Consider the following 17,915-nt stretch of genomic DNA (forward strand, 5'->3'; position numbering starts at 1 on the left):
CAGTAGAGTGTCGATTCCTGGTCGATAAGCCTTGTGTTGGATAGGATACATGACGATAATCACCACAATCTTTACATGGCAACGTGGAGCTTATAAGATTACGATGATCCAGCTCACTTAGAGCAATGTGGAGCAATCATTTTTATTTTAACCATTTACAAGGCAGCGCAAATCAGAAACCTAAGGAAATTATTTATAGAAGATCGTATATGCAGACACTATATAAAAGCAAGCACGGTGGACACAATATCATGAAAAAACGCAGTGTAAAGGGCATCACAGAGCAAATCATTTGACCAATCGATGTCCAGCTGCTTATATGTTTTAAGTTTTTCATGTATGCAGAGGAGATAAGATGGAGGAGTACTATGAAAACAATGCTAAGCACCTGACCTGCAAACATGAGCCGAATTTGCCTTACCTGAGTCCTCCCTGGGGATGGATTTCTATCCCTTTTCCTTTAGAACTAAACTAAGCAATACTTGCTAAGAATATTGCAATCTGGATAAGGTACTAAGTTCAGACAGAATCAAAAGAAAAAATATTTGCAAAGAAATCTCTTACTATGCATTACTACTAACTCTAGCCAAGACAATGCATGCAACTCTTAACATCATGTGATGAAGCTAAACAGTAAACACTGCCCAAAAAATTCAGCATTTCTTGCATGAGACCAGCCATATTTCTTTTCTTTTTTTTTTTTTTGCAGAAGCTAAATGGGGTTAAGTGTTTTAAAATACACTGAATCATTGGTCCTACTTTAGGCAAGAACCAGGAAGAACAAAACATAAACATGATTGCCCTGTATATCTTTGTACCTGCAACTGCAAGAGGTGCTTAGCATCATCTACAAATGCTGTGTTTCATACTTTTGATAGAACACCTTAGTTCTGATTATATCCCATGCATAGTTTGCATATTTCGGAAGACTATTTGATACAGATCGTGCCATCAATGCTGCTTCCGGAATACAGTTGCTGTACAGGGAATGGCCAAATTGTCAACATGTAGTGAGAAAGGGTTGTCCGAAACAAGATTTCTTAAATAGCACAATACGTATTGCAGATGTTAACCTATCAACCAACAATTGAAGGCATTTTTCCAATTTAGCTAGCATAAACAAGCAAAGAAAATCAACATTGTTCTTTCAATGCTCTTTAGTCATGGATGCCAATTTTGTGATCCCTTCAACATGTCCAAGAGATGATAAGCTACACTTCACCACAGATGGAGGAAATCATCTCCTTTCTTTCAAAGCATCCCCCCACAGATGTCGATTTCATCTTGCTTCGCTATAGTCTGTGTTCCCTGGTGGTTTCTTGACCAAGATGAACAAGGCTACACGATTGCTGCGGAAATCAGGGTGCCATTGGTCTTGCTCGATGCAGCCAACAAGGAAGTCCTCCATTGCTGCCTCCAAGAAGCACTCCAGGACAGCGTCTGCTAGATACATACAATTCATTTATGAAACATATAGTTGCCACTTGAGCGAGCTGAGCACCAAAAGGAAAGAGAAAGAGAGAGAGATGGCTTAGCGACCGTTGCGGAGTTCTCCAGCTAGTAGTATTGTGGTGTGTTGTCCTGAGAGCTGGTTGAGTGTGACTAGCAGATCATCTACTGCTTCCTCGTTGTAGATTACGTCGGAGCCGAGTACTGAAACGGACATGTCAGCCAAGAATCAATTGAAGGAAGGAAGATGCCAAGAAAGAAGAAAGGGAATCAATCAGATACCGAAATCGGGCAGTGGGTGCTGAAGCAGTTGTTCAGCGTGAGGATCATCACCCCATACAAGCTCCGTGACCCGAGCGGATCCCGGAACGTTGGGGTCATCGGCGGCTACATTGAGGTGGACGTTCTTCCTGAGCAGCTTGAGGCGGTCGGGGAGGTCGGTGAGCACCACATGGGCTCCCAGCAGAGCAGCCACACATCCAACGAGTCCGCATCCCGATCCGAGGTCGACCGCTCTGGTGGCGCGGAGGAGGAGCTGCTGGGAGTCGACGGCGTGCTCGAGGAACTTGGCGAGGACGACTCCGCTGTCCCAGACGACGGCACCGGTGACCCCGGGAGTTGCCATGGAGGAGGGGGACTGCAGCAGGGAGAGGGAGCGTCCGCAGGCGTCGAGGTCGAAGGAGTGCGCGGCCTGGCGGACCAAGGCGTTGTTGCGGTGCGCCGTGGGCTGGCCGAGACCCCAGAGCAGCATCGTCTCCCCCGCCGCGCTCTCCACGGGACGCACAGCGCCACCGTACGCGCCCATCCCGTCCCCCATCGTACCGTCTCCTCGGCGGCGGCGGAGTCGGATGGAGTATCTCAAGGTCAGGGAGGTGGTGGTGGGCCGGGCCCACTAGGTAGCAGACGCTCCTCGAGTTTTTTTATTTTTATATTTTTTAACATCAGTATTTAAAGATCGGTATAAATAAGTGTTTACTGTCTACTGAAGAATGTCTACTGAAGAACTATGAGGGCAGCTAGTATATTATAGTATACGAGTACCTCTTATTATCTTTTGAAATGACGGTTAGACTCAATCTCTTAACGTAGAACCTGTATCGTTTTTATTCTCACCTACTCAAAAGGCGATAAGACCCCCTAAGTGTCCTCCTTACAGCCCTCTCAGGGCACTCCCCCTCCGTGCGTCCCTCTCCATCCAACACACTATAAATAGACTAAAAATCAGTAAAAATAGATATTTAAATCTAGAAAAAAGAAAGAGAGGGGCAAGATGAGAGGGAGGCAGCGCGGAAGCCCTACTATTTTTAATTTGTGGATTTAGGATCTTGGTTTCTAATAATTTTTTCTAGAATTATGTTTTTATTAGTAATTAAAATACCACCAGATACAGGGTTTATTATCGGTTAATTGTAGCAAACTAAACGTATTATTAGGTGATCATCGGTTCTGGTATTTTGTCAGAGTTTCTATAATCAGAAGTATAGTTTTCTGGTATTAACGTTGGACATATTTTTGAATGTTTTTAGGGATGTCTGATAAGCTATATTTTTAGATATTATGGTGAAGGTTATATTGGTTATGGTTTTAGCGGTGTAGATTTCTCTGGATTTCAGCATGTCGTCAAGGGACTTAGTAGAGTCAATGAAAGTAGCATAGTGGGCATGTGCAAGTGGTTGATGTACCATTTTCAACTGGATCCCTAACAACATGAGCTTAAGCTGAGAGTTGTGCTAAGTCGTACTACTCAGGAGTACTTCGGGGAGCTCATCCCGATTGATGCGACATCTACTTGGAGACAGTACGTAGATATAGCATGTGAATGCGATCTCCCTCTTGTGCTACTAGCTGAGGCGTACCAGAAAGATACAACATAGAAAACTTTGGGAAAATAGTAGCAGGAACAAATCAGATAGTGGTGGATGTGAAAGTGCATCTAGACCCCCTAAATGGGTTTTGGCTTATTGATGACAAAATGATTAAAGAACTAACATGCTTTTCGAGTTATGAACAGATTTAAGCATTAGTTGTGAAGATAAATGACGTTTGACGCCCGCCGAAACAAATGGAGAATCAACGAAGTGTACTAAATAGGATTTACATTCTTTTATTTTTTGAAATTGAGTCTAGGATAGACGCTCTATTTAGAAGGTTGGATTTGATTACTTGGTTAGTGTCTCAATGCTCAAGAGATCCTTTAGAACCACCTAGTTGAGAGACACATTCACTCACGGACACATATTTCATTCTGAAAAACTTCACTGAATCCGGAGTCTCCGGTGTTCACCGGATACTCCGGTACTCAGTGTTCAGCCGGAGTCTCCGAGGTAGACTCCGGCAGAGAGTCTCGGTTACGGTTTATTCTTTTTGGAAAAAGGCTGGAGTCTCCGGTGTTCACCGGATACTCCGGTAATTTAAGGGTTAACAGACCGGAGTCTCCGAGGGAGACTCCGCCAGAGAGTCTCAGTTAAGTGTTTATTTTAATTAAAAGGGGACCGGAGTCTCTAGTGTTCACCGGATACTCTGGTAAATGTTTTAGAGTTAACCGGAGTCTCCGAGGAAGACTCCGGCAGAGACTCTCGGTTAGCGTTTAATCTTTTTGATAAAAGAAAAGAGAGACTGGAGTCTCCAGTGTACACCGGATACTCCGGTACCTGGAGAGGCCGGAGGGTCCGGCTGGTCTCCGGACTTAACGTTTTTGGAAGGACTGTCAGGACCGGAGACTCCGGTGTTCACCGGAGACTCCGGTAATTCAACAGAACTGTAATGGCTAGTTCTGACACGTTCGGTGACCGTTCTGACGCCGTTTTTGGATTTAGGACCGGATACTCCGGTAAGCTCTGACAAAAACAGTAACGGCTAGTTTGTGAAAGAGTGCTATAAATGCCCCCTCACCCCATGGCATTTAGAGCTTGCTGTGGCTGGTAAACCTTAGACCTCTTGAGCACTTTAAGAGCATTCAAAGACCCTCCAACCACCTCTAGTGCAAAGTTTGTAAAAATTTGAGAGTTTATGTTTGGAGAGGGTTCAAGCCACTTGAGCATTGAGTTCTTCATCGAGCATCTACTGCAATCATCTCTCTTGAAGCTTTGGGCTTCTAGAAGGAAAGGAGTCACCCGTAGAGCACCCAAAACTTGTGGTGTGCCTCGGGTAGTTTGTAAACATGTTTGAATTGAGTAAGAATTTCTAGCTTGATCTTGGTGGTCGCTAGAAGAGGATAGGGTTGGAAAAGACCCGGCTCTTTGTGAGCTCCTCAACAGAGACGTAGGCACTTCTTTGTGAGGTGGCCAAACTCCGGGATAAATTCATGTGTTCTTATTTGTGCAATTTACTTTATCATGTGAATTTTGTGTCTTGTCATATAATTGCTCTAGTGACAATCTTGCTAGTGTTAAGTGTTATTTTAGCTCTGTGATATCTAGTAGACCTAGTATAAACCTTAGACTCTAGCTGTTATCTTTGATTCACATTTATTCTGAAATTCCCATTTAGGCCGGAGACTCCGGACTAGACCGGATACTCCGGACTAGACCGGATACTCCGGACCATACCGGAGTATCCGGCCTTCACCGGAATATCCGGCAGTTTTAATCCGCTGTTTTTAGTTTTAATTTTCAGAAAAGCCTATTCACCCCCCCCCCCTCTAGGCACTTTCAGGATGAAGCATACCCGATAACTGTGGGGGCGAGTAAGATGTTGAAGATGTGCAGGAGATGCAACCGAGGTGTGTAGCCGATGAGGGGTAGCACATCTCTAGCATAATTGAACAGATGGAGAGGGAGGATCAGGAGCTCGAGGAAGCCATTACCGATGAGGATTCATACGACGAGGAGGAAAATACTCATATTCCTGCAGAGTGGAAGAATCAGAAATTTTCAAAGCTAGTGGTTAATGAGGGTCATCGGACACCATGGGAATATCATGAGAACGAGGTGTCCCAGGGTGCTATGTACCTTACTAAGGAGGTTGTTATTGATGCGGTGAAATTATGATTGTTGTTCTTCAGAGGTAGTTCAAGGTTGTGAAGTTAAGCAAAAGGGAGTACGACTTCAAGTGTTTAGTGTCTAATTGTCTATGGCGGGTGCACGCATTCAGGGGAAATAGGCTGATCACTAGGAGTGCTCAATAGTTATGGAGTATAACTGTCACATTGAGGAAATAAAGTGGTCCCACAAGAATCTTTCATCTATTTTTGTTGCCAATGTTATGTACAGAGAGATTATGGACAACCTAAAGTATGAGCCATGTTCAATAAAATGTGTTATTGAGGAAAGTTTCTGGTACACAATAAACTACGTCAAGATATGGAAGGCGAAACAGAAGGTTATTGAGATGAGATTTATGACATATGAAGATTCATATGACAACTTACCACGTCAACTAGTCATAATATGTTCGAGAAACCCTGAAAGTTACTTTGACATCAAGCATTACTCATCGAGTGAGAAGCCTAGAAAGCAAGTATTGCATTGTGCTTTCTTTGCATTTGTAGCAACCATCAAGGCATTTAGGCACTGTAGACCCATCATTTACTTGTACGAGACGTTCCTCACTGGGAAGTATAAATGACTGATACTGTCTGCAATTGGGGTAGACGGGAACAACAAAATCATACCACTAGAGTTTGTCTTTGTGGAGAGCGAGAATGGGGATAGCTGATATTGGTTCCTTGAGCAGGTAAACCATGCTATTGTTCTAGATCGGCCTGATGTATGTTTGATTTATGATAGACATGCACGGCTGTTACAAGTTTTGCTAGATATGCAATATGGCAATGTTCGATGTTGTGTAAGAGCAAAGTGACCCGACTTGAAGAGCAGGTGGTGCATGAGACATATGAGTGCAAACTTTTACAGACACTTCAAAAACAAGGACTTGATGAATCTTTTCAAAAAATTGTGTAGCTAAAATCAGCAGAGAAAGTTCAACGCACTATGGGCAAGACTAGAAGAACTAACCACGAAGTAGACAATTGAGGTAACAGACACTAGAGATGAGCCAATTTCTCTTGGACCCATCCCAACAGATACTCCCGTGATAGTAAGGAAGTCATGATCAGCTGTTAGTAACTTTTCGCAGTGGATGCAAAATGAGCCAAGAGAGAAATAGACATTGATGTATGACACTGGAGGAGCAAGGTATGGGATAATAACAACAAATCTTGTTGAGATTTATAACTAGGTTATGCGAGGTATGAGGTCCCTCTCACTTGTTGAAATTGTTGAAGGTATTCTGCATGGAACTTGCAGATATTTCATTGATCGCTATGCAGCTACTTCAAAAGCAATGGTAGATAACCGTGTGTTGTATAGATCGATGCTATGTGACTACTTGGAGAAGCTCACAAAGAAGGTACATATGCACCGCACAAATTAGGAGGGAACTTCAAAGTATCGTTCAGTGTCTTGTGCCGGGATAAGGGTCGTAGGGGTGCAGACGTGAGCGATATGTGCAAGATTACGTGCTTAGGAATGGAACATGCATATGTACGTGACAGAAGCCACAATTGGTACACAAGTCATGTATACACATTATAGTTGCATGTGGGGAGTCCAATATACTGCCCCGACAATATGTTTCACGCTACTTTATGAAGGATCAGATACTAAAAACATGAAATTATGAGTTTTAAGCTACGACATTGTTGACATGTTTTCAAGTGATCTAGGTCCCATGCAAAGATCCGTGGTAGACAAAGATAAGATGAAGTACACATCAGAATATTGACAAACTCGGTGGATTCAGAATGATATGGTAGAATCCGAGGCAGGTCCAAGTGTGAAGCAATGCAGCAAGTGCGATAAAAATGGTCACACATACAAAAATTGTCCAAAAAATATACCTACTATGTAGATGGGATCATGATGACAGTCAAGTGCAAATATATTTAGTGTATCTCGATTTTATATTTGTAACATGATCATCTTACCTATATACATTGTATTTGGATATTACATTTCTATTTGATTATGTACCTATATGTTATAATATGTTTATGTAACTGTGTGTACCTGTATGTTATATGTTGTTCGCGTAACTGTGTGTACATGTATGATACATACTATTCACGCAACTGATGGTGGGAATAGTCGACAACAACCGGAGAGGCATTAGTAGGATTTTATCTTTGCTTTCATAACTTAGATGTTTATTTTATAATGTATGTTCGATTCGCAAATTAGTCTTATATATTCGTATGTGTCTACTTTATATGTACTACATGTGACCGCACGCTAGTGCCTTTTTAGATTGACAAAACCGCCTTTTATGAGCGATGTGACCGCACACTGCTGCCTTTTATGAGTGATGTGATCGCACATCTGCTTTCTATGTATTACAAGTTCAGACATCACTACTTACTATATCATTAATGCATTTCTTAATCCCATGTGACATCACTCTACCAGCTTCTCAGAGTGAAGTCACTTCTCGCTGCGACCTTTTCAGGAAAATGCGACCCCTCGCTGTCAACTTTTCAAACTAACGAAATCGCTCGCCACCTTTTTAGACCGATGTGACCGCACACTGCCGACTACTCATAGTCCAGTGACCACCCGCTGTGGGAAGGTATTCAATTCATGCACTATATCTAAATTACATACCTACACTTGGTGCATACACCATCGATCCCTGCTTATAAAAGGCAAGGCCGAGGCAACAAGAAGGTCATGACATCGTAGTTTTCTAAAACACCACTACCATCTGATACCTAATACCAAACCATGGCTGCATCTTTAAGCAGACATTTCTTATGGACATTCAAATTCTACTTGAGGGAGATCCAGACAAAAGGTGACGATGTGTTCAAGGAGAACCTGAATGAAGTGCTATCGAAATGGCAGACCATGACCCGTTATCCCTGTTTCACCATGGAGGAATGGGGGCGAACGGTAAGCTTGTGACCTCTATGGACCTAAAGACGCACTTGTTAGAGTGCCATCAGAGATATATCAGGGTGTGCGAACTAGCCGACATAGCAAAGTGTTTTAGCAAGCGAGCACACACGATATTTATGCACCCTCAGCAGTACAAGGAGCACATTAAGGTATGTTCATCGTTATTACATGTCCCAGTTAATTGTTATGTTATACTTCTAAGACATGTTTATATTTTTGTATGCTATTTTTGTATATTAGGTATTCCCTTGTGATGAAGAGTTGATGAACAAACCCATGAGAATTTTTTGGGCTGCATCTACTCTTTGGTAACGGCTGCCTACCCAGACATAACTGGAGACACAGAGGTGGTCATTCAATCCCTTCACGTCGTTGTGAAAGAGGCACTGGTTCGAGGCGCCATGAAAGAGGTGGTCGTTCGATAACAATTATAAGAGGACGTGCTTCTATCACTTCCGCTACAACCGAAGGGGTTGGTTCCAACGATGATGACTTCGTACTTACTCCTCAGAGAACTCCACACCGTTACGAATTCTTTAACGGTGTGGCAGATGACTGGGATCCTAACTTTTATTATTTTCCATATATACCAGCACTACATAGACCAAAATCCCTAGAATACTATTACCATTGGATGGAACGGGAGATAAGGCACAGATAGCTTCAAGGGACATTTCGTTCGTAATGTTTATGCTACTAAATGTTGTACTTGTTAAATTCAAGGTAGTTATATTATTTTTAATTTATTATCTAAATTATGTATGTATATTAGATGCAACCTACATACTATTAGCAAGGTTCAAATTATATATATTCATCTTATGTACACATTATATCTAATATTCAGTATAGTTTTCTCATTTCACTTATATGTATTTATTCTATCTTCACCTTAATATTTTCTAAGATTTTTTTATTTTTATCTTAGATAATTTCTAGAATTTTTGTTATTTTTATCTTAGATAACTTATAGGATTTTTGTTATTTTTATCTTAGATAACTTATAGGATTTTTGTTATTTTGATAATAAAGTTGTGCTAACCGTCCCCTGAGAGAACGATAGGGGTGCTAACCGCCCTCTGAGATAGTAGTGAGGGGTGAGCACGCAGAGTGGGCTTGGCACGGACGCTAATCGTCCTCTCAGACGGTGGTAAGGGAGTATCGGACCTAACCACCCTTAAAGAGCATAAGAGGTACCAATGCCACTGTGACATACTAATTACCATCTAAAAGGGCTAAGATAGGTGCCTATTTGTAAAAATATTTTCATCAAGAATTTATTTATTTAAATATTAATATTAAAAAATAAAAATAAAAAACTTGACGCTCCTCCATACCCAGGCCCACACCCAGGGTTCAATTTATCGACGGTAACTGGTCGAAGTTCACGGTTACCGACCTTACCGCTCTGGCCCAGTTTGAGAAACCAAAAGATAACCGAATTTGAATTAAAAAATTCAAAAAAACTAAAACAAATCCTAAAAAACTAGAGGCAATTCAAAAGATCTTCTGTGAAAAGTTTTTTCAAAACTAATGCCGTTTGCATCATATTATATAGAAAGGAAGTTTAAAAAAAGAAAAAAGTTGAAACGTGCAGCTCAGTTATTAACTCATGTTAAGGAGAGGATTTCACTTCATTTAGAGTTCTATTAATTTCTCCATAATTTTTACAAAGTTCACACGTATAAAGTGAATATGTTAAGAAATAGCATTGTAATTAACTTTTTCATGTCTAATATTATTTTTCCTACATAAAGAATAGTATAAATAAACTAATAAAAGTGGTTCACTAATTTTGGAGGTGTGATGGGTCAGCTATGAATTAATCTAGTCGTAACACATTTACACAATCCTTCATGTTATAATAACTAATTGATGAGTTCATGTATTTTTAAAAGATATAGGACAATGTAATAAAACTAAAAAAATTAGTTTCGTGATTTTTGGATTAGCAAAGAGTAAACTATGCATTTAACTTGATTTAACAAATACATTTTGTCACAGAATATTTTTAAACTTTTTATGAGTATAAATACTTTTATCATGTAGATTATGTTACAAGGAAACCACATGTTACATGGAAAAAAAATTGTTTCACTTGATTTGAAGCTCACATGAATTAGTTATTAATTTTACAAGGTTGAGTTAATTTTTGTGTTTTTCGTTGAACTTCACTGAAAATCGAGAAAATCGCTCAATAAATCGAGAAAACCGAGCGGTTACCGACAATACGGAAAATTCGAAAAAACCGCTCGATAAATAAGAAAATCGCTTGGTAACCTGTCTGATTTGACCAGTTACCGAACGGAGAATCTGTTTTTTTTTATTTCAAATTTTAGTAAATAAATTTTATATAAATTTTAACCAAATTTTAAACGGTTATCACGATAACTGCGTATTTCAAAAACGATAAGTAAAATCCTACCCACACCACCCCGGTGCGAATCGAAATTCAGAAAGGCAGGGAGGGTGAGGGTGGCAGGGCTCCTCCAGTCCTCCGCTCCTCGTTCGCTCACCGCAAATTCAAAAACTGAAAGACAACTCATCCTCCTCCTCCTCCCCCGCCCAAACCAAGGAAGAAGAAGAGAACGAGGGAAGACAACTGACTGAGAGTGAGGAGATGGAAGCAGCAGCCGCCCCCAATTCCTCCCACTCTCAGAGGATTAGGCTCGCCACCCCCATCAGAGTCTTCGCCAGGATCTGCCCCGGCGGCGGAGGAGGAGGCTCCTTTCACGTCGCTGCCCACATCCCCGATGCAGCAGATTCCTCCTCCGTCGTCGTCTCCCTCCTCCCCATCCACGAGGAGGATCACCACGCCCTGGCCACACCTGGGCCTGGGTACGCGCTCACTTCCCCCCTCCCCTCCTGCCAGTTACTATTTTCATTGGTTCCGTCGGTCTCATCACCTGGATCCATCGGGAACCCCGTTGGTTGGTTGCAGAGACCCGCCCCAGCGCAAGGATCACGAGTACAAGCTCGATTGCTGCTATCTCAAGGGCGACTCCTACAATCACATCTTCCACAGCGAGGTCAAGCCGCTCGTAGATGTCACCTTCCAAGGCAACAACGCATGCCTCGTCACTTGCGGTGCTACCTCCAAAACCCATCTCATCATGGTACTATACTATTCCTACCTTCATATCATTCCATTCCATTCCATTCCAGATGTTGACTAATTGTACTGCATATTCGCACTGATTTGCTATATTCAGAAATTCAATCTAATCTACCCATGACGCGAATGCAAACGCCAGGGCTCCCAGGGTCAACCTGGCTTGCTTACCATGGCCATGGCGCAAATCCTCCACCTCTCCAAACCCATCAGCGCTCTTGTCAGTGTATCCTCTTATCAGGTGCTTCAGGATAACCATGCCTTCGATCTCTTGGAGCCCAAGGACAATGAGGTTCTCGTACTAGAGGATGCCAATGGAAGGACAAACCTTAAGGGCCTCACCAGGGTACACTGCCTCCTCTGCTCTACCCACCTCAATTGCCACCCTAGCTCGCTCTATGGCCGAGATGCTTCTTACCATCTCCCTTTTATTACCTTCGTCTTCATGTCTTTTTTGTTACATCCCACTAATCATTTTATGAAGGTCGATGTCAAGTCAACTGAGGAGTTTGCGGATCTGTGTTATTGCGGTAGCAACAACCTGAAACATCCCACCAAAGGAAGGTTGTAGCAAAGATGAACATTCTTGACCTGGCAGGTTTGTTATTATAGTTTGTGCACAGAAATTTCTTATAATATTGTCTTTGCATTACAACTTCTTTAGTTTCTGCTCCCTGGTTTCATCAGACTATGTTGATCCCAAGCAGAAGAACAATGGTGAAGGGCTTGCTCTACCAAACTGTAACAAGTCCATGTATGCCTTAATGAATGTTGTGCAAGCTCTGAACAGCAACCAGAGCTTCATACCCTACAGACAGAGCAAGTTAACTCGTATTTTGCAAGATTCTTTATGCAAAACAAACAGTGCTGTGCTGATAGCATGTTTGGTAAAGGATACTTAACATCTCATTTTGTACTACTTTCTTCTCTCACCAGATGGGCAACACAAAATATTGGTCAAATAAATGCCCTTTCCATACCATAAATTCAATGGTTACTTGAAGCTAGCATGCATTAAGGGGAGATGTTGATTGAAAATTTGGTCACAACACTTCTACTTTCTATCTGTGTTACCCGGACACCCGTGTTCAAAATTTTTTGCCGAGTCGGACACTCGCGTATCCGTGTCGGATTCCGACACCTGTGTCGGATTCCAAGTGGTATTTGGCGTGTCCCAAATTTTTTTGCCGAATCGGACGCCCCGACACGAGTCGGACTCCGACACCCGCACCCGTGTCCATGTAACACAGCTTTCTATCATTATTCTTTCGTAGTCTATGTGCAAATTTGGTTAAAGCGGAAGGTGGTTCCATCATTTACCACAGAATGTTATTGCTCAACAGTCATGTTCCTAAAAATAAAATAGTGCAGTATATGTCCTAGTACCTTTGGTCAGGACTCTGAAGAGAAGGTATCCAGGTGATGGTTTTGTTTTCATGATTCTCTGTTACCATTTGTTTCTATTACCTGACACAATATGCACTTTAGAATAGCTTTCTGCGACAACCTGCAGTCAGCCCTGTCTATTTGTTATACACTTATCTATGTTACCTTATCTAGTTATCTTAAATGTTGGAATTGATACATAGCAGCTGTTACCGTGCCAGTCTAAATGCATGCTTTGTCTTCTTCGTGTCGGATGAAGTTTCCAGCATAGATGCAGTTTCTACTCTAAGCTTGGCTTCTCGCTCGAGCCAAGTGGTCAATCAACAATACTACAACTTATCCTCAGGTACTAGAAGTTCTTCAAAGTCAAATGTAAACCTTTCTGCGAGTGCTAAGAACCTGCCAAGGTAATTACTACCTTGTATCCACCAACCAAGTTATGTACTAGAGAAGCACAGCGGAACCCGATTCAATAACAGTGAAGTAAAAGCAAGTCGAACCCCCACTGCCAATAAGAGGTCAACATTCTCATTTCGGAAGTACTAGATTTTGAGCTTGGCACTTTGCTAAAAATGTGAAACCCATGATGGTTTTAGCTTTATGCAGGTCTGAAGTAACCATGCAGTCAGCCAAAAAACCTGGAAGCTCAGTCTTTGCTTCAATTAATATGAAGAAAATGCACGTTAAGCCTGTTCTGAGTGGAAGGTACCACACTGTTAATTAACTCCTGAAAATCTTGACCCCCTTTCTACAACCTACCATTGGAATTGACTTTTTGTCGTACATGAAATTGTTCTGTCCAGGCCCCAATTCATCAAAGGTACATAACTAAATATCTGAACTAATTTGTTCTTGTGCTCTTGCACACAAGTAATATGTGGGTCAGTGGGTGTTTAAGTTTCTGTTCTCGTGGTACTAACTACTCCAAGTTGCAATTTATGAACTGTGTAGGAAGATAAAATAGTTGCTGTGCCTGCGGCTACTAAGGTAACAAAAACTGAGGTTTGTATGCTTAGCAGCCTATATGTGCATATACCATCGATCATCAGTGAGCTTATTTATATTGGGACTTTGTGCATCATTTCACAGGAGTTACAATCTCACTTGGCATGGCAATTCAAGCCTCATTACCCGCTGAGGTAATTTAATTTCCTTCCAGTGGCATCCCAAGGATATGGTAATTTTAGAACTAATGAACGCCATATATTGGAACAATGTGCAGGAATGTGATGAAACAAAAAAGGTTATAGATATTATATCATCTGAAATGCAAGAATTAGTACCTTGCAGCATGCAAGAACTGATATCAAGTAGTGTGCAGGTAGAGGTATGTATTCCTTTAAGAAATACCTGATTGTTTGGTGTTTGCAATTCCCATTTCCACATCATAAACATGTATCTTCTTTGTTCCCTTGTTCAGGACTATTCCTTGTCAGATTTGCATGCAGGGAATTCATGTACTACCTTGGGCGAGACGTGCTCATCAGATGTAGCCAATATAACACATCTCTTAACTCCCGTTTCTTTGGAAAGTTAATTATTGAACTGGAAGTATGACTGCATTCTCAATTGCCCATCATTTGCAGCTGACCTTATTGAGAAGACTCCGGTCGGTGCTACTCAATCCTCTCCGAAGCTAAGCGACCGACTGAAGGAGATATCGAACTCATTGAAGCTTCTTAGCACTAGCCACTAGGCCAGTGAGTGTAACGAATCAGAAAATGGACATGGTTCGTGCCCAACACTTGAACACAGATTTACCTGAACCAAAAACTCCTGCCGTTCACTTGAAATTTGGGTATGTTGAAGACTCGCATGAGTTACTCAAGTCTCGCAGCACAGGGATTCAGGTTAGCTGTTTTTAACTCGCCGTACACATTTGGTATTGTATCATTAACTTTCCTGATAAATCCTTTCTTTTTTCTTCACAAAAACAGAAATATCTGGCTCAGGAGTGTTTGACATTTCTAAATAGCGCTAATAAGTGAGTATTATCCTTAGCTTACCATTGATCACTGACCTGGCCTTCTTTTTGTTTTCCTCACGTATGCTTCCATATCAATTGCAGGGAGCAGTTAAAGCCTAAAGGTTAGCTCAGAATCTTAAACATAATGACATCCCAAGATTACTTCTTTCTTGCTAACATGCTGCTGATTGTGCAGGGTATTGGAGAGAAAAGGGCAAGTTATATACTTGAGCTTCGTGAGGAATCACCAGAGCTGTTTAAAGAGGTAAACATTCTATATAATGCTTAAAAAGAATCAAGAAGTGGGAAATTGTGTACTGAGAATATTGCATAAGCTGCTTCCTTTGCTTTTCCAGATTGATGATCTCAAAAACATCATTGGGATGAATAAAAAGGAGGTATGCTACATTTATTCTTGCTATTTCATTATTGTAATAAATATGGGTCATGTTATCCCAGTTATGAAAATATTTCACTACACTGTAACTAGAGATGGTGCATACCTATTTGTCCGATGCACATTTTAGGTGGTTTTAGCATGTACATTGGAAAGGTTTAGGGGTGAAGATGGTAACGGAAATTCCCCTTCAACCGGAGATCGTTTCTTTCTAAACTAGAAAATATTAATTTGTATCTGTTTCTAGCATTTTCCAAAATTTTCTGACTGGAGATCATTTTCAATTCCGAGAAAAAAATGACATTGGAAATGGTTTTGGCATTTCTGATCGTTTCAGACTGTTTTCACCTTTTTCTCTTATCGGCCATCCAGCATCCCATACATTTGACCGTATCCTCATAGTGCAATCAGTCGGGTCTTAGTGTGACTTGTGAGATGTTGATCCTATACATCATGCATGAACTTATCATTTGCGGTAAACACTTAAATTTAACTTATCTTATGAAACTTGTGTCTTATCGTTTGTTTTATGAGATGTGTCATGTAAGACTTGTGAGATGTCCATCATATATTCTGATATACGGTGCTAGTGCCTAGCGCTATGGTTCGGTGTTTCCAGTTCGGAATTATAAATTCCCTATCAATACTGGCATGCTTCCGTTCCGACAACATCGTTTCCGATTTTCCCCTAGTACTTATGTTGTTTTCGTTTATGACATTATCATTTTCGACTCAACTTCTGAGAGAAAATGTGAAACTAAAAGTGGTTTATGTCTTTTTCAATTGTTTTCAACCCTAGAAAGGTTACTCACTGTTGTTACTTTTTTTCTTTCCACCAGATAAAAAATATATGATGTCAGGGATGATTGTGGACTCGTAGATGGGCAAGAGCTCTATCCGATTCTTTTCCACCTAGGAAAGAGGGCGGAAATGATTGATGTATTCTCTGTTTCTTCTTTGAGAATGCCAATGTGTTTGATTTCAAATGTTTTATTTCAGTGATCGTCGTTCAGGGATTGCTGCAGAACATATTATTCTTGGGTGCTGCTTGTGAGAATCATTGGATATATCTGTTGCTGTATCTCTTGTAGTGAAATTGTGTACCGTGTTGTAAGTTTTATATATGAAATATGCTGTGTAGATGCAATGCTAACTGAATGGTCTCTATTTGTTTGTCTCTTGGCTGGCCGAAGATGAATTCTTGGCTAAAATGGGTGCCCTGTAGTCGGCTTAGCTCCTTGTACATCTTGGTGATTCTGGTGCTCCATTTCTCATAGTTGTATACCCTTTTGTTTTTCTGGTTGTCTTAGGTGGCATCCTTTGGTGCTCCCTGTTCTTTTCCTTTTGTAAAATTCTCTCCTTCTATGAATGGATGAATGAATGAATGGTAAAGCTCCACTGTGTTTTCGAAAGAAAAAAAAAGTGTCTTGTCTAATAGCAACACGCTCCATTACTTGATGAACTCTTTATTTAGGTATTTGATTTTATTATTAGGAATAAGTGTGTGTCTCGTCTATTTACATGTAAAATGGAACTTGTTGATCCATTTTTTTGGCCAATCTGAAGCACACGTCCCAAATGACCCCAGTCATGTGAATGTTTGAAATATCATGACTCATAGGTTTATCTTGAACTATGGCATGATTATAAGTTTATTAATGGTATCTTTTCAGATCATGTACGGGCTGATCACCACATTCATGAGAACGCAGGGATCCATTCATTAACATGATGAACCTTCTGCAGTTGGATTATGGCAGACCTGATGCTTTAAGTGCTTCTTTGTTTTCAAATAGGCAGTTTAAGCAAGAAAAGAGTTATCAATCATGGTCAATTTATTAAGTGTTGTTTCCAGTTCAGCAATTAAGTAAGAAAAGGGTGAGGCGTTAAGGTCAATTATTAGTCTATACTAGAAATATGGCGCGCTATATAACCCCGTTGACTACAAGATGCTGCTACTATAGTGTTTGAACTAAAAAGTGACACAATGTTACTGCTATTGTAGTGTAAGTGGAATATGTATGAGAAAACTAGCACATATTACACATTACCGAAAGTTTCATGGGAAGAAAGCAATCTTTTCTCTGTCCAACCCATTATCGAGCTTAAAGTGGAGCTCAATAATTTGAGTCTTTTGTTATTTTAGCATCTTTTGTAACTTCAACTCACAGATTCTCTGTAGTTGAAAGTAACCCATTATCTGCTTGGCCCAACATGACAAAATGGTTGAACAATGCCCAAGAAACTGAATAATTGTCAACAATTTTCCAACTGGTAGGCATGGTTGACCGTAGCAGTAAACTCGCGGGCACCATCCAAAGTCATAGCTCTTATACTTCTCCAGCTGCTCAAAAACAACCCTCATAAATAAAACTCTATCAAACAACAAGAGACAGTTAGAGCAGAACATGTACCATTGCAGCCAGTCCTTTACTGGTCAGAATGTCTCGTGCATGTATCAGCCCACCAGCTCATTTTGTTCTTCAGTGAATATATCACCTACACGATTACATAACTGAAGAACATCAACAAATGCATATGTAACCAAGGGATAAATACCAAAAAATCTAATCCAAAAGCTATTACATAAAAATAAATCATTCAAAATTACTAACTTATTTAGATCTGACTATCAACTTTATATATACTTTGGACTCCAAAAATTCGTTAAAAAAGATTGATTGTGAGTTGTTATGATATTGTGCAGCATCT

General features: G+C 40.8%; 2 protein-coding genes and 1 long non-coding RNA gene across 6 annotated transcripts; 2 read left to right on the top strand and 1 right to left on the bottom strand.

Annotated features, from left to right (window-relative positions):
- Window positions 1-1,008: 1,008 nt before the first annotated feature.
- LOC133901635 (uncharacterized) lies at window positions 1,009-2,352 on the bottom strand. The gene is made up of 3 exons (XM_062343058.1): window positions 1,732-2,352; window positions 1,540-1,653; window positions 1,009-1,440 (listed from the first exon to the last, which is right to left on the bottom strand). The coding sequence occupies exons 1-3, from the start codon at window positions 2,264-2,266 to the stop codon at window positions 1,280-1,282; spliced, it is 810 nt and encodes a 269-aa protein (XP_062199042.1). The 5' UTR covers window positions 2,267-2,352; the 3' UTR covers window positions 1,009-1,279.
- Window positions 2,353-10,801: 8,449 nt separating this feature from the next.
- Window positions 10,802-12,526, top strand: LOC133901640 (kinesin-like protein KIN-10B). 2 transcript variants are annotated; one of them, XR_009906744.1, is made up of 5 exons: window positions 10,802-11,180; window positions 11,284-11,458; window positions 11,555-11,800; window positions 11,939-12,052; window positions 12,142-12,526. XR_009906744.1 is itself a non-coding variant. In XM_062343073.1 (5 exons), the coding sequence occupies exons 1-4, from the start codon at window positions 10,963-10,965 to the stop codon at window positions 12,023-12,025; spliced, it is 684 nt and encodes a 227-aa protein (XP_062199057.1). In that variant the 5' UTR covers window positions 10,802-10,962; the 3' UTR covers window positions 12,026-12,052; window positions 12,142-12,526. The 2 variants fall into 2 exon arrangements, 1 of the variants encoding a protein (XP_062199057.1); XM_062343073.1 differs by having other exon boundaries at window positions 11,597-11,800.
- A 184-nt stretch (window positions 12,527-12,710) lies between these two features.
- Window positions 12,711-14,336, top strand: LOC133901650 (uncharacterized). 3 transcript variants are annotated; one of them, XR_009906746.1, is made up of 7 exons: window positions 12,711-13,358; window positions 13,447-13,545; window positions 13,644-13,660; window positions 13,792-13,842; window positions 13,930-13,979; window positions 14,063-14,167; window positions 14,261-14,336. It is a non-coding gene; the product is annotated as an uncharacterized LOC133901650 (long non-coding RNA). The 3 variants fall into 3 exon arrangements; XR_009906747.1 differs by having other exon boundaries at window positions 13,644-13,842; XR_009906745.1 differs by having other exon boundaries at window positions 13,447-13,842.
- The last annotated feature ends 3,579 nt before the right edge of the window (window positions 14,337-17,915 follow it).

Source organism: Phragmites australis, chromosome 2 (assembly GCF_958298935.1).
Source record: "Phragmites australis chromosome 2, lpPhrAust1.1, whole genome shotgun sequence".
In the NCBI taxonomy this organism is placed as follows: Eukaryota; Viridiplantae; Streptophyta; class Magnoliopsida; order Poales; family Poaceae; genus Phragmites; species Phragmites australis.

Coding starts and splice junctions, on each gene's coding strand:
- LOC133901635 (XM_062343058.1), bottom strand. CDS start 2,266: ATGGGGGACGGGATGGGCGCGTACGGTGGCGCTGTGCGTCCCGTGGAG. Junction 1,654..1,731: donor GCACCCACTGCCCGATTTCG/GTATCTGATTGA, acceptor TGTCCGTTTCAG/TACTCGGCTCCGACGTAATC. Junction 1,441..1,539: donor AGCTGGAGAACTCCGCAACG/GTCGCTAAGCCA, acceptor TGTATCTAGCAG/ACGCTGTCCTGGAGTGCTTC.
- LOC133901640 (XM_062343073.1), top strand. CDS start 10,963: ATGGAAGCAGCAGCCGCCCCCAATTCCTCCCACTCTCAGAGGATTAGG. Junction 11,459..11,596: donor CCAAAACCCATCTCATCATG/GTACTATACTAT, acceptor TGCAAACGCCAG/GGCTCCCAGGGTCAACCTGG. Junction 11,801..11,938: donor ACCTTAAGGGCCTCACCAGG/GTACACTGCCTC, acceptor CATTTTATGAAG/GTCGATGTCAAGTCAACTGA.